This window comes from Pararge aegeria, chromosome 16 (genome assembly GCF_905163445.1).
Source record: "Pararge aegeria chromosome 16, ilParAegt1.1, whole genome shotgun sequence".
Classification (NCBI taxonomy): domain Eukaryota; kingdom Metazoa; phylum Arthropoda; class Insecta; order Lepidoptera; family Nymphalidae; genus Pararge; species Pararge aegeria.
Window position 1 is genome coordinate 865,587 of NC_053195.1, and position 16,258 is coordinate 881,844.

At 41.4% G+C, this 16,258-nt stretch overlaps 1 protein-coding gene across 1 annotated transcript; it reads left to right on the forward strand.

The window, feature by feature from the left end:
* Nucleotides 1–86: 86 nt before the first annotated feature.
* Nucleotides 87–16,002, forward strand: LOC120630584 (cytosolic Fe-S cluster assembly factor NUBP1 homolog). The gene is made up of 9 exons (XM_039899850.1): nt 87–249; nt 334–414; nt 760–920; nt 10,538–10,639; nt 11,542–11,632; nt 12,017–12,088; nt 12,488–12,681; nt 13,921–14,107; nt 15,743–16,002. The coding sequence occupies exons 1-9, from the start codon at nt 219–221 to the stop codon at nt 15,766–15,768; spliced, it is 945 nt and encodes a 314-aa protein (XP_039755784.1). The 5' UTR covers nt 87–218; the 3' UTR covers nt 15,769–16,002.
* Nucleotides 16,003–16,258: the final 256 nt, after the last annotated feature.

The following is a 16,258-nucleotide window of genomic DNA, read 5'->3' on the forward strand; positions in this document are numbered from 1 at the left end:
ACTCTAAAATAATTATTTCTGAACGAAGATTTAATTCCCAATGTTTTTGACATGTGTCAAACTGACATTCTTGTCTGATGTCTTAGTCTAATGTACGATTCGAAAACCTTGTATTCGGACGTAAATTCGATAAAATCAATTAATTCCCATAAATAAATGTGTCAACAAATGTGTATTTTAGAACTCTGTCGTTTTTAATAGAAGCAGAGAAAACAGCAATGACTAGCATTCCAGATAACGCACCACATCGTAAGTGCACTTGCAAATATTAATCTAAACAGTTCGTTTTGTAATGTTTATTTTCGTTAATTAATTGGTCAAAATATCTTTTAGAATGTCCCGGAACGCAAAGCGAGGACGCGGGCAAGGCTTCTGCATGTGCCGGCTGCCCAAACCAGAATATTTGTGCTTCAGGTATGCAATTATTTTAGGCAAAATTATCTCAAATATTTGAAACATATTTATTTTTTTGGCTTTTTTAATATCTTCATATTAATAGTAACTCTTGAATTCCTCATTGCAACAACAATTGATGCCAACCATCGTATTTAAAAAACCTTTATAAAACACCTATAGTTAATTAAAATTCTCTTGCTCAATGAAATGTTTAAAATTCCTATGATAGTAAACAAAAAAAATTACAATAATACTACTACTGTACATGTAATTGTACGCTTCATATACATTTAGTGACCTGGGTATTTCAATTTTAATAAAGGACAAAAGTTTCAGCTGTCAAATGACCATACTCCTTCACAGGTGTACCAGCAGGACCAGACCCTGCTGTTGAATTAATCAAAAACCGACTTGCAAATGTGAAGCACAAAATACTTGTGCTGTCAGGCAAAGGTGGAGTGGGCAAGAGCACTGTCACATCTCTGTTGGGGCATGGACTTGCTAAATTGAATCCAGATCTCAATGTAAGTATTTTTGACCCTATAGACAGTGGTTTACACCTGGGACAGATGATATAAATTGTATATTTTCTGGGCTTTAGCTGTGTGGCTAGTTACTACCCTACCGATAAAGACATGCAAGCATCAATAGTGCCACTTATGGGCCTACTTGAATGATATTTTGACTTTGACTTTGATGTGCTGCCAAGCGATTAAGCATTTCAGTAAGATGTTGTTTACGGATAAGGGGTTTGTGTTTGTATGTACCACATATTCATGCTTGCCTAGGGTTATAAGACAATGGGGATCTCATGGACCACCCGTCAAACAAACATGTTGAATCACAGAGCTTTCTCCTCACCACTTCTACTATAATACTATACTAGGTTAATGTCTATTCTTATCAAATCCCATGTGCTTCTAGGAACTTACCCATTATAAAATCAAAATATTTTAGTGTGTGTACAGTATTCAGGCCAAAGTCACGAAAAGTGAAACGAGCGAGCGTAACGATCCATGAATATAAAAGTAAGTTTAGACACGATTCTGGTTTGTTGCATCGGGGATTGTTGATTTAGTTGCTATTCGGTAGGTGGCACGCAAACAATCTTGTGTGTCAGTCTATATCGAAGGCCAGTAGCAGCAATTCAGTATGACTTTGGCGTCTGCGTATCTCGTAATGGGTTTGCCCATAATCACCACGCTTGACAAGCGGGTGGGTGATCGCAGTAGACGCTAGTAATAGCACAGAGTACGCTGTCCGCTTTCCGTTACATGCCTTCAGTCGCCTCGTACACCAGCCGCGGGAAGTCTGCTGTCACCACACGGCACAAACGATGCAGCATTTATGGCGATGCAACCAAGAGATACATCATCATCAACATCCTTGGCTTGGTTTCCTGCGGCTATCAGTGACTCGTTCGATGTCGCCTGACCACGTCGTTGCGGGCTGACCAACGCTGCGTTTTCTGGCGCGGAGTCGCTATTCCAGCACCTTGGGACCCTAACGTGCATCGGTTATCCGAGCTATATACCCCGCGCATTGCCACTTCAGACTCGTTAAACCATGTCGGTAACTCTAGATATACATACACGATCGTTTCAATCGAACCCGATGCAGAAAAGCTTAAAAGCGCGAACACAAAAAGCTGTCAATGCATAAGAGAGATAGCTTGTACCAGTGCGACATCTGGTACTTTTAATTACCCTGTTATACCGCGAGCGCCTCTCGTACGAGCTCCCGAACTCCATGCTAAACTATCAGCAGGCACTGAGGGGAGGTGAAGTGTTCCACGATACACGTGTATCGATTCCAAGGGCTCGGTGGAGATTTCGCGTGCCTCGTCTGCGGCGGCGGCACGGCCTGGCACAGACTCGTGTTTATTTGCTCGTATATAGGTCACGTGGCCCGCAGTCATCGTATCACATGACTTTAGTACAAATCATTTATTTTATTGTGTACAAACATTTTTAGTGTAAAAAAACATTTAGCAGGTTCCTAACATTTAGTTTTTAGAAGAATTACAAGTACCTAAGTAACATGGTATAAAAACAAAACACCATTCACAACGGCGGTTTATCTAGTTAAGATATACATATTTTACTTTGCGGTAAAATATATCTAACTAGTTAGGTACCTACGTTATGCATAATTGCACGAAAAACGTGCTATTTAACTCTACGTGAACCCCTTTTTTTGCGTCCTAAAAAAACTTAATAATGATAATATATTAAACGTACTACTACAATACATCGCCATCTAGCCTCAAAGAAAGCATAGGTTGTGATATGGGTACTAAGATAGCTGATAAATATTTTCTTTAGCTGTATTAAGCTGTGATAGCGCGCAGTGGGTAGAAGATCGACTTCATTTTCGGGGGGCCGAGTTCGAAACCCAGCTCGCACCTCTTGCGTTGCGTGCGTTTTAAGTAAATAAAAATATTACTTGCTTCAACGGTGAAGGAAACCATCGTGAGGAAACTTGCATGCCTGAGAGTTATACATAATGTTCTCAAAGGTATGTGGAGTCCACCAAACCGCACTGGGCCAGCGTGGTGGACTACGGCCTCAACCTTTCTCATTTTGGGAGGAGACCCGTGCCCTTAAGGGGCCGGTAATGTGACGATATGATGAAATACTTATAATATACAGATAAACCCTCAAAGACTGAAAAACATTCATGTTCATCACACAAACTTTTTTTTTTTTTTTTTTTAAACGAGGAGGAAAAAAATCCCTTCGGACTTCTGCCTTATGGCAGGGCATGTCCGACTTGCACGGACTAAAACAACCCCCCTATCTGCCAGGTCTGCACGGAACCGCTGGGCATTACTTCATGCCGACCTTCTTTAAGTGTTTTCTCTCTTTTCCTTCTCATCTCTTTCTCGTTCCTCTCTCCTCACCATAATGTTTCTTAACATTTGTGCATATTTTTGCCATTCCTCTTCACTGGAGAGCATGCGTGCTATCAGACTCTGGGAGTCTACATTACTACTCGCTCCCTGTGCTACGGATCTCAAGTCTGTGCAAGCAGGACATTCAAAAATAGCATGTCTTGGGGTGTCTTCCTCTCCACAAAAGTAGCATTCCTCTCTTGGAGCTTTCCCAATTGCGAAAAGGTAGGTGTTGAACACCCCGTGGCCACTGAGCGCCTGAGTGATCCATCGGTCCACCTCTCCGTGCTTCCTGTTATGCCACTTCTTAAGGTCCCCAATTAACTCCCTCGTCCAGGCACCTTTTCCCGCTCCAGACCACTCTTTATCCCATTCCGTAAGGACATTGCCCCGTACTTCTAGTGGCGTAAATTCTCTATCCCTGTACAGCTGGGCACGTTCTCTTACCATTTTATCAATGGGAATAAGCCCTGCAATCACAAGCACAGCATCTGTGGAGATTGTTCTATACGCTCCACAGATACCTATCGCCATTCGTCTCTGGACCGCTTCAAGTTTTTTCCGGTAGAGTTCTATCTTCATTGCACCCTCAAAAATTGGCGCAGCGTAAAGGATAACGGAATGAGCCACTGATGCCAGAACTCTTCTTTTGCTTGCTCTGGGACCTCCCTTTGTCGGCATAAGTCTATGCAACGCATCCGTTAACTTTTGCGCTTTTTTGGCTACCTCCTCAATGTGTTTTTTAAAGTTGAGGCATTTGTCCAGCCATACCCCAAGATATTTGATATGCTCCTTTGGAGCTACTGTCGCATCTTCGATTTGGAATTTTATAGGGTCTAGCTTCCGCCTCCCGCTAAAAACAATTGCTTCAGTCTTCTCTGGTGCTAAAGACAGTTTTTTCTCTCGCATCCACCCATTGAGTCGTTCCAATGCTGTATTTGTCCTAGTTACGAGGGTTTTCTCGGTCTTAGCTACGACAACCAATGCCAGATCGTCTGCAAAGCCCACCAGTTGAACACCCTCCTCGTGTTTAATCTTGAAGACCCCGTCGTAGAGGATGTTCCAGAGAGTTGGACCGAGAATCGACCCTTGGGGTACCCCGCAGCTAACTTTTATAATTTTCTCCTTTCTCGTGTTATCCCTAACTTTAATGTATCTATCCTCGAGATAGCTGCCAACCATGTTTTGAATGTATCCAGGAAATTGCCTCTTTCGAAGTTCTAGGATTATTTCCTTCCAGGAGGCAGAGTTAAAGGCATTTCTTACATCTAGACATATTAGAGCACATAATTTTCTAGTTCTCCGTGTACCCAGTTTCGCTTTCAAGGCGATTTCCACGACTTTTTGTATCGCCATTATCGTGGATCGACCCTTTCTGAAGCCGTACTGATGGCAAGAGAGACCACCGTGATCTGGAAGCAATTCCTCGATTCGATTTAGGAGAACTCTTTCCATCAGCTTTCCATAGCTGTCTAGCAAGCAAACCGGTCTGTATCCAGTCGGATCGTCAGCTGGTTTGTTTGTTTTTTTAAGAAGCACAAGGGTAGCTATCTTCCAGGCTGATGGGAATATGCCTGATGTAAAGGCTGCATCTATTACGGTTTTCACTTTTTCAGGAATGACCTCAATTGCAATTTTTACCAACTCTGAGCATATGAGATCAGGCCCTGGTGCCTTTTTCAGCTTAAGGCTTTGGGCTGCTTTCATTATCTCCTCTATAGCAACATTTACTTTTGGGGAAGCATCGGATAGAATTCGACAGAATTCATTATGGGACGGAAACAGCACGTCGACCACAGATGTGATTAGGTCCATATTAAGGCTTGGAGGACTACTTCGCAATTTTTTAGTTACTATTTTGTAACCTAGGCCCCAAGTATCCCTATCCACTTCATCACAAAGCTCTCTCCACTGTCGTTCTTTTGATTTCTTTATCGCCAGTTGTAATACGAGTTTAGCAGACTTATATTCTTCTCTTAGTTTATTTTCTGTTTGGTCCATCTCAACTATACCAAAGTTATTTTTACCCTTTTTTCGCCTTTGCCGAGTATATTTTCGACGGCACTTTGTGCAGATCTCTCTTATCTCCCTAATTTTTTCGTTCCACCAATAAACGGGTGCTTTCTTCCGTAATCCCTTTTTTGGCATCGCTTTATCACAAGCTTTTCTAGTGACAGCTACTAATTCATCTGGTGTATTAATATATTGTTCCTTCAGAACACATTCAAACACCGGCTGCTCTAGTTTGTCAAGTCTCCATCCTATTGGCCGTGGTGTGGTCGGTTTCATTTCCTTTTGGAGTATATGGAACTTTATATATCTGTGACCACTCAAGCTATCTTCATCAAGGACTTGCCATTCCGATATTTTGTGTGTTAGGCCTGGGCTTACAAAGGTAATGTCTGGAGTGGAATTCTTACTGCCTCTTTGAAACGTTGGCGAAAACCCCCTATTGACTATGATCATGTCTGCACTCGCGAGAAGCTCCATAATAAGACGTCCCCTAGCATTTTCGGTTTTAGTGGACCAAACGTTCGATGCCGCGTTGAAGTCTCCAGCCACCACTATTTCCCCACGCTGTGACTCAATACTTTCAAATAGCTCACTAACATCTTTTTCGAACTCCTCATATCTATTGTTAGGCGAGAAATAACAACTATATACCGTAAGTTCAAACACTTTCATCGCGATAAAGCCATTTCCTCGAGCTACTACCTTGGTTTGGATGCTGTTGTTGAATATGACCAGTGATACATCTCCTCTACAGTCCGTTACCCAGTCTCGGGCCTCTAGTATCTTTTTATTCGGTTCTGCTATGATAGCTAAATAAATTTTATGTTCTTTTGCTGTCACTGCTAACAGATCATGGGCGACTCGCGTTCTGTCGAGGTTTATTTGTAACACCTTTATATCAGAGCCTAGCGCTCTACTTCCAGCTTCTACTCCCCGTTTTTTGGCCTCACGTTTCGTATTCCAGGCACATGTTCTTTCCAGGCTGGACAGCTCTTTGATCCAATTTGGTGGTTTAAATCATCTCTACCCTTGTCCTTGCATATAGCGCATGTCCTTTCGTACTTGCAGTCTTTGGCCTTATGTCCTTCAGTACCACAGTTATAGCATATTCTGCTTCGATCATACCCTGGGCAGCCTATTGAAATATGTCCGTACTCGAGGCACCTGAAGCAGCGCTTCTTATGCACTACAAGCGCAACTGAGACCCTCATCCATCCAATCTTGATCTTTTTTTCTTCTGCTAGTTTTTTGGCTTCCTCCGTCGGCAACTCTATTATAGCGGTCTTCACTTCGTAGCTATTCTCCCAGAAACTCTTAATGCGGAACTCTTTCACTTTCTGTCGTAGTGCTTCCTCTACTTCTTGTTTTTCTACGGTGACGTCAAGTCCCCGTATTATCACATCAGCTGACTCTTTTAATGCCCTAAATGTTAAATTAGGACATATTTCTCCAATTTTCTCCCTTATTTGAGAGGCTCCTCCTTTTTTCGCATCTTCCAGCTCAAGAAGTATGTCGCCTTTTCTTGTTTTTCTAACCTTTGTAAAAACAACTTCCTCTCGGGATAATCCCAACTTCACTTCTTTTAGAACACTAGCATAGTCACGATTTTTGACTTCTACTAGAAGTGCTTCGGGCTTTGCCATAGGTTTTTTCCCTCTTAGTTTTCTACCTCCTGGGTTTTCACTTTCTTTATTCTGTTTGTCTGACCGATTTGGTACCTGAGCATTCTCGTTGTTGTTCTTCTTGTTCGAAATGGGGTTCTCTTTATTTTTTTCCTTCATCTGTGTTGCATAGGGCAATTTTTTCTCCTTTTGTCGAACTCGCTTTCCTTTGGATTTAACTTCCTTCCAATCAGTTTCCGTGCCTAAGTCATCATCCCATTCTAATTGTTCCTTTTCACCTCCAGTCGAAGTGTTTGTACCTTTGTCTTCTACAGCCACTATTCTTTTAGCTCTTTTTGGTGTCCTCTCTGTCACTTCATCCTTCTCTGTTTGCATTCTTCTTACATCCATAACCCGTCCACAAAGTTTTTGTAGTTCCCGCAGTTTTATCTTGACCTCGTTGGCCGTATTCTTATAGGGTCCTTGCCTGTCAACAAGTGAGTTTACTGCTATAATATTGTCGAACAGCCCTTTCAATAGACGCTCTTCTTTTTCTTCAAGGGTTTCAGTCTCCTTACTCGTTGGTGACTTTTTCCGTTTCCACTCTCCTCTAATTCTAGGCGTGCTCGCCATTGGCGAGAAAAAAGTAAGAGGACTGACGTAAGGTGGTCGTTTGTATTGCAGCCCTTCGTCGCCAGTAGATATTCCGTCTTCTGTCTCCGTTTGTTCTGATTCGGTCAATGTTCGTGCGTGCTTCGAAGTTTTAGGTGGCGTGCGTTGAAGCAGCCCAGACCTAGCAAATGGCTTATCACATTTTGGCAAAACGTCGCCCCCCCCAGAATACGAGGGGCAGCCCCTGTCAGCCAAGACTGTCAGGGGGCGGGATTCCCCAGCGCTATTTTCAGCGCCGGAACCCGCCTGGGGTAAGTATTTTTCTTGTCGTGCTTCCATGTTAACTATCTCTCTCTCCTACAACTCTTCAAGGGAAACAGCCGCCCAATGTGGAACAGACGCTGACCAGACAGCCGCTCGCTCCGAGTACAGACGCTGCCTGGATTTGTTTTGCTTGCTTTTGGTCCGCGCTGAGTATTTTATTTCCCCAGTTCCCGCCAGATGAATCTGGTAAGGGATTTCCCCTATCCGCCAGCCGGGGACGCGCCCGATGGAAGAGCAGCCAACTCCACACGGGACCAACTCCACACGGGAATTCCGTTTGATGGAATTTCGTTTGATGTAAGTAGGTATTTGAAATGCTCATGAGACAGATAACAAAACAAATGAGCACTATCATTGTCTTTAATGTATACTTCACCATAGAAGCCATTAGGCTTCTATGGTGAAGTATATAGGTATGTGTGTTGACGGCCGAGTGGCGCAGTGGGCAGCGACCCTGCTTTCTGAGTCCAAGGCCGTGGGTCCGATTCCCACAACTGGAGAGTGTTTGTGTGATGAACAAGATTGTTTTTTAGTGTCTGGGTGTTTATCTGTAAATTATAAGTATTTATGTGTATTATATTCATAAAAAAATATTCGTCAGCTATCTCAGTACCCATAACACCAGCTACGCTTACTTTGGGGCTAGATGGCGACGTGTGTATTGTCGTAGTATATTTATTTATTATTATTTATGTGCTAAATATGAAACAAAAACACAAGTTAAATCCATTCAAAAGCTTATAGATTTCGATGGATTTGATTCTTTGGATTCAGCCGCTTTGAACATACAACAAGGCAGGTTAGACTTTGTACTTCATGCAGGCTGCAGCAGAGCTTATCAAGAGTATCGATTTTCTGATAAAAATATTTTATAGGTAGGTACAGCGAGATAGCGCGATTTAACTTAAGCTTTAATAATCTAATAGTGATTATAAAATCAATAAATAATATGAGCTGTAAGCTTTTTGTCCGGTGGTGGTAGGCCTAGGTCGGGGCTATTTAGCTTCCTACCGTTATAGATGCGTCCACACGATTCAGCGTTCCTGTACGTTTTCGCGTAGACTGTTAAGGATATAGGTTTATCATTACTGCCATTCTCCTAACAGTTCAGCCCATTACTATCTTAGCGTATCATCATTTACCAGCAGATAAAAATGCATTCAAGGGTTAACTTGTAGTGGAATAAAAGCAAAAAGAAAGTACCTATTTAATTATTCCAGGGTGAAATAATTTAGTAACTGGTAGTAGGTAGGTATCTACTGTATGTAATATAAACCATTAAGATGATAGGTGTTGATGCAAATTATTGAGTCAATCTATGGGCACTGTTGATAGGGATATTACAGATCCTTTCCACCCAATGTATTGAAATAGAATGGTTTAAATTCTTAGATTCAATGTCCTCGACTAGAGAATTGCCTCAATAATTGGCCTCGACTTAATAAATGGTGCATTATTTCCGCAGTTCCGCGTCTAGTATAAGTGAGTATTTTACTGTTGTGTGTAAGAAAGTATACGGTATGCCCGCGCTCGCCACTGACCTCTAATCATCGATAAGTTCAAGTCGTTCACCTCCAATATTAACGTACTTTTACAATTGAAAGCTTACATTTGTTTCCCCATTTGAAGCGCCAAATTTGGCATACGAGTGTCTTTGGAATTAATATTTTAGTTTTTTTTTTGAGGAATTCTAAAGTCAAAGTCAAAGTCAAAAACATTTTTATTCAAGTAGTCCCTTAGGCGGCACTTATAATGCGTACATTTCATGAGAAATATTATATTCATGAACTTATACTAAAGCTACGAGGGTTCCAAACGCGTCCTAGTCTAAGAAGAATCCCACAACAAACTTAGCCGGGTGTTCTTCTTTGTTATCACCATTTCACATTAACATTCAAAATTATTAGAAGAGCAACAAAGTAAAGTCAAATATTTCTTTATTCAAATAGGCAGCTAGATGGCACTTTTTATGCGTTTATTACATACCAAATACGTAAATACATAGAAGTGAGAAGTGATGGCGATAACAATATTCGTAAACTTAAAACTAAGGGTTCTAAACGCGCCCTGGTTTGCACATTGTAATTTAAAATTATTAGAAGACTAACCTGGTTAGAGCAATCAATTCACACCCAAGCTTTTTTATCGATTACGTAGTCCTTTATACTATAATAGGACTTTTCTACGAACTTACGTTTAATACAAACTTTGAACTTTTAATAATAATCTATTTGTAGTTCCTAAGATACACTTAATACAGCGTCAAACATTAAGCGCCAAAATAGCGACAATCTATTGGAGACAAAAACCAAATGACACCAGCTGGCCCTGGTTGTTGTTTGGAAGAGACTTTTAGTAGCAGCTGTTCAGGATAGGCCAAAAAATCCTGGCAAATAAATATAAGTGGCTACATTAGTTTACGACTCTCCGCGCAAATCTAAGAAGTCAAATAAAATTTGCAATTGCCTGGATAAATTTTTGGGGCTGTTACACTTTAGTATACTTTATTGAACACAAAGGAACACATATAATATTAATCTTTATTGAACACAAAGGAACATATATAATATTAATCTTTATTGAACACAAAGAAATTGATGAACCAAGAATACATACCCTGACAACAATTGACGTCATTAAAAAAACGATCGTAGGGACTGGTTTTTATGAAACCTTTACCTGGTTGAAACATTTCCAGATAGGTATTTTGGACGCGGACATCTGCGGGCCGAGCCAGCCACGCGTGCTTGGCGTCCGCGGCGAACAAGTCCACAATTCTGGATCTGGATGGTCACCAGTGGTAAGTTAATAGCTGTAGGATAACGGAAATTGTTTTTCAAAGTAAAATGGCATAGAAGTGAGTTGATGGCGATAACTAAATTCGGCAACTTAAAACTTAAGCTACGAGGGATCCAAACGCACCCTGGTCTAAGAAGAAGCCCAAAGCAAACTTAGCCGGTTGTTTTTTAGTAGTAGTACAGCTATTTGTGACAGTTCGTCCGAGGAAGTACTACCAACATGCATATTTGTTTGAAGGGTAAGGATTAAAGACATTCTCAAAAGAAACAGTTTCACTTAATGATAAATTAAAAAATTAACATAAAGAAGTGGTAATATATTATCTAGTTTAGTGTGATACAAAAAAAAACAATCACTTTTTAACTTGTTTTTAAATGATTTAAAAGATTTCTCGCAAAAAATCTCTTTGAGTAGACTATTGTATAGTAGTGCTCCCTCAACCTGTATAGTTTTACTGCCATACTTAGTTCTAGTCGTGGGTAATCTTAATTTATGCCTATTTCGTGTATTTAGATGTGATTTAGTTTTAAACGTAATTTGCGTATGTATGACTTCGGTAATTATTTTAATAACTAGTATGCATGTTTTGTATTTATACAGCTGGCTAAGGGAAAGTATGTTAGTTTTTTTATAATCCGGTCTAATTACCGAAACCACCACAGTAAACCACCACACCACACCAAGCCACAGTATTATGGGCACAAGACAGCACTTATACGATGTGTTCCTTGCATACCCAACAAGGAGTTGCTCTGTTTATAGGCGTTGGATTTCGCCTTTGATTTGCGCCATCTGCTTGGCTAAAATACAGTATGCATTTACTGAGTTAGACAATCAGTTCTTCGGAAGCTAAAAGCCAGCCCAAGAAAAGGCTGCATTTTTCTACAAAAGCTTCTTTTACAGTATGTTACAGACAACCTCTCGTTAATGTCAATCGGATTCTTGCTGGGCAGCCCCGACGACGCGGTCATCTGGAGAGGGCCTAAGAAAAACGGTAAGTGAAAAGTATAAACAAATTCCTTATCATCATCATGATTATCGACGCATTAAATGCCCACTAGACTCTAGTCTCAGAATGAGAAGGGTTCCAGCACTAGTCCACCAGTGACCACCACGCTGGCCAAGTGCGAATTCGTGGACTTCACACACCTTTGAGAAAATTATTGAGAACTCTCAAAAATAGGGATATTTAATTGCATAAATTTAAAACGCACATCACTCTGAAAAGTTAGAGGTGGCTATTTCCGCTTTCTCATACTGGCATTTTATTTTAAATGGTGCTAAAAATAAATAAATCTCTTAACAAAATTGAAATTGAAATCCCTGTTCGATACAAATCCACGGTAACTTAAACGGTAAATACCCTTTTTTTTTGTAGGTATGATCAAGCAGTTTCTCAGTGAAGTGGACTGGGGGGATTTGGATTATTTACTAATCGATACACCTCCAGGTACAGTATAGCTTAAAGTATTTTTAAAATTAAAAAAAAAATCTAAAATATCCTCAAATTCATCCATTTCAAGCAAGCTTATATTAGAAGAACGTTTGAAACGTCAAGTCAGTCAGTTTGTAGTGACTCCACCACCGGTAGATCCTACCGAGAAGAAGGCTGATATCATTAACCCGAGGCGGAGGGGTTTAGTGCATGTAATTACACCAGCAACAACACCCTCCAGACCGGAAAAGAGCAGTGCTGCTTAACAGCAGTTATAAGCATGGTTGTTCTTGCCCGGACGGGCTCTGACTGAAAAAGCTCTAGGACTAACCTGAGGACCTCCCTGCTACTAGTAGGGAGGTCGTCAGGTTGTGTTCTGCACTTTTTGCGGTGTTGAAGTGTAGTCCCTGCCAGGCACGTCGGACGAGCACCTGTCGCTGGTGCAGTACCTGGCGGGCGCGGGCGCGACGGGCGCCGTGCTGGTGACCACGCCGCAGGAGGTGGCTCTGCTGGACGTGCGCAAGGAGATCCAGTTCTGCCGCAAGGTGGGCCTGCCCGTGCTCGGAGTGGTCGAGAACATGGCGCTCTTCGTGTGCCCCAACTGTAAGGTAGGCATCTATTGTACAGGGCGTAAGCGACGGTAACGAAAGCTGAAACAAGGGTTCAGTAGTTCCTGATCTTCCAGCGTTGGAATTTTTGTTCGATCTTTTCACAACTTTAATCATAACTCTTATAGTTTTTTTTAACTACTTACAGCATGAAAACATCTATTTAGTCCGTCTAAACTACATATTGACCATATTACATATCATTGAACCATACAGAATCGTCATTCAGCCATTATTGTAAGCAGTGTAATGTGTCCAAAAATAGTGAAAACTCCCCGCGCACGTCTCACTTTACACTCGCGGAATGTTGCTCATAAGCTTTTTCCCATTTTCCTATTTTATGGTGAACTTTTAGAACAGTAGAAGTAAATATTGGATGGAAGCAGGCGTTACTTTGCGGAAATCCATGATATATTATGAAAATTAAGCTTAATTTGCTATACTCCGCGCAAAGCAGGAGAATCTGTATGGTGTAATTTATAATTTCTTCGTTTTCACGCGCGGAGCGATGGCTTTCGTGTTCTTTTCGGCGGTATTTCACGAACAGTTCGTGAAATACCGACAAAAAGAACACGAAAGCGGGGAGTCAGATTCTGCCCGTGGCATCCAACTAGTCATCCCTTACCTCCGCAGTCCCGTCGTGACCACGATCCATGGAACTGGGTCGAAATATCGACAAATCCCAAAATGTCGTTGTATGTACCCGTTGAACTATATTTAAGGAATGTGTTAGTTTAATATCGGTATAAATAAATAAATATACTACGACAATACACACATCGCCATCTAGCCCCAAATTAAGCGTAGCTTGTGTTATGGGTACAAAGATGACTGATGAATATTTTTTATAAATAATATACATAATTACTTAGAATATACATATAAACACCCAGACACTGATAAACATTTTCCATCGAACCCACGGCCTTGGATTCAGAAAGCAGGGCCGCTGCAAAATGCGCCAATCGGCCGTCAATGGCCGTACGCTTAGGCTCAACTCACACCGAAAGAGCGTCGAAGCGCAGCGAAGCGGAGTGCAGTTTGAATTTTAACTTTATTTTACGAGTCGCGCGGATGCCTGCGGCGCCGCGGGAATTCTCGTTTGAGTTTACTCATGCGATAATAAGTATTATAGTAATGAAAATAAAGTTAAAATTCAAACTGCACTCCGCTTCGCTGCGCTTCGACGCTGTTTCGGTGTGAGTTGAGCCTAAATGTATGCCCTCCTGTCCCGCGCAGTCCCGCAGCGAGATCTTCCCCGCCACGACGGGCGGCGCCGCCCACATGTGCGCCGCGCTGCAGGCGCCGCTGCTGGGCGCGCTGCCGCTGGAGCCGCAGTTGGCGCGCTGCTGCGACTCGGGCCGAGACTTCCTGCTCGAGATGCCCCACTCGCCCGCCGTCGCGGCGCTGCAGAGCATCGTTAAACGTACGCCAAAACCTATAGGTCTTTTAAAAAGACCAGTCAGTCAGTTCAATGGCGGTCCACCCATGAAGCCAAAAAGCCGGGCTTGCATTACAATGAATATCTTCTTCTTCTTTTTTTGCCTTTTTTGGCTTTTAGGTGTGCCAAATCGACACGTTGTACTTCGCCAATGTCACGTATAGGTACTTGGAAGATCCACAAAGGTGATTGTCGAAAGTTAAACATTATATAACTATAGCACTATACTTTTTATAAATCTTAGTACTCCAAAATAAGGCGCTCGAATATCTCTCTTAAATTTAGTTCCGAAATGCAATTTAAAAAATAATCAACCCTTGATAGCAATGAGGATATAAACACAATGCTTTAGCCTTTGCTCACTAATGTATGGCCAAAGAGTATACTATTTGTCTACGTTACTCTGGTAGGTAGACTCAGTGTATGGAGGGTAGAGGTAAGGAGAGTCATCTTATATGGGAGAAAAGTTGAAAAAGTGTCCAGTGTATGCGCTAAATAACAGTTCAAAAATCCTCCACAATGGCGCTGGTGGATGCACAGGGTATGGTATGAATGTAGCAATCGTAGATGAATTGAAGTATGCCGAGTTAAAAAAATTAATGTCATTATCGACTAAAGTAGTTAATTATTGAGAATTTCAACAACTTACGTTGTACAAAATATTGTGGTAAATATAACCTTACTTCCTTGTATCTCCATACTTCCTTGTTTATTTTTCAAGCCTACTCTAACAATATTTATATTTGGCGCTTCTTTTAAGAGTTACCCTGATGCAAATGTGGCGCCATCTTAATTTAATACATTTTGACGACACTTTTTCATATACACAGATGACTCTCCTTACCTCTACCCTCCATAACTCAGTGGGAGCAACCAGCCGAACGCGATAGACTGACATTATGCTACACCGAAATATCACAATCGATCTTAGATCTCGCTTTGTCTCGCTCACACTAATTTGCTTAAATGGGACCATTATTTTACTGCTCTAACTCGTAAGAAGTTCAATGTATTTCAGAGACAATTGAGATTATTTATTAATTTAGTATAAAGATGCCCAGATTGTGTGTTGAAGTTAGTGAATATGACGGTGACTTTTAGAATGATTGCTCATATTCAAGAACCTAGGAACGCCACTCGTCTTTTGTAGGGAACTCCAAAAACCACGGTATTAGGCCTCTTTTTTGAAGCGGCTCCCAGCGACTTGATTGATGTCGTCTGTCTACCTTTATGGGATCTGCCCACGCTGCGTTTACCGGTGCGGGGTCACTATTGTAGCATGTTAGAACCCCAACGTCCAACGGTTCACCGAGCTATATGCCCCGCCTATTACCACTAGCTCGCGACTCGCTGTCGTAGTTTTACTTCACACAAGCGTCCATGTAAACTGCCATCATTTTGTTTTTTTCTACTTGACGATCTCCCTGGCGCAGTGGTGAGCTTTCAGTGGGAGGAAACGGATTCGGTTCCCAGCAGAAGCAATTCAGGAATTTATATTTTTTTTTAAATCTCTGCTTTGATCGTGACTTTACCTACCGACAAAGACGTACTTCTAAGCGATTTATAAACTGCCTGTTTTAGTTGTTTATTTTGTAATGTACTTTGTTTGGTTTGTTTCAGAAATAGTGTCTACCTGCGAAAGTTAAACACATTGTGAATTGTTCGTCTAACGTGAAGCTTCATTGCGCCGCTGAAATCTGTTTTTTATCGCCACATATTTGATATGTGAGGCAGAGGGGCTAGGCTCAGTGTAGCTGTAAAGTTATGTAAAATATTATAATTTGAAATATTTGTAAAATATTTACAGTTTATTATACACGTGCCTACTCTATGTACAAATGTTTACCTACTGTAGAGATATATATTATTAAAGAATAAGTACTTAATAATGTTGTTTTGTATCTTTGCTGTAAAAAATCTATCTATCTAAAGATTTATCGGAGACCACTGAGAATATTTAGTAGACACACACAATCCTTATATCTTTTTTTCACCCACTGCCATTTGTTGACGTTGGATCATAGTAACATATTAGAGAGGTGGTTGTCACCACCCTTCTTCCCACGGGTACCGTACGAGGCGACTATGGTAATAAAACTAAGCGCGGGCAGCAGCGTTTTCTGGGCTATTACCAGT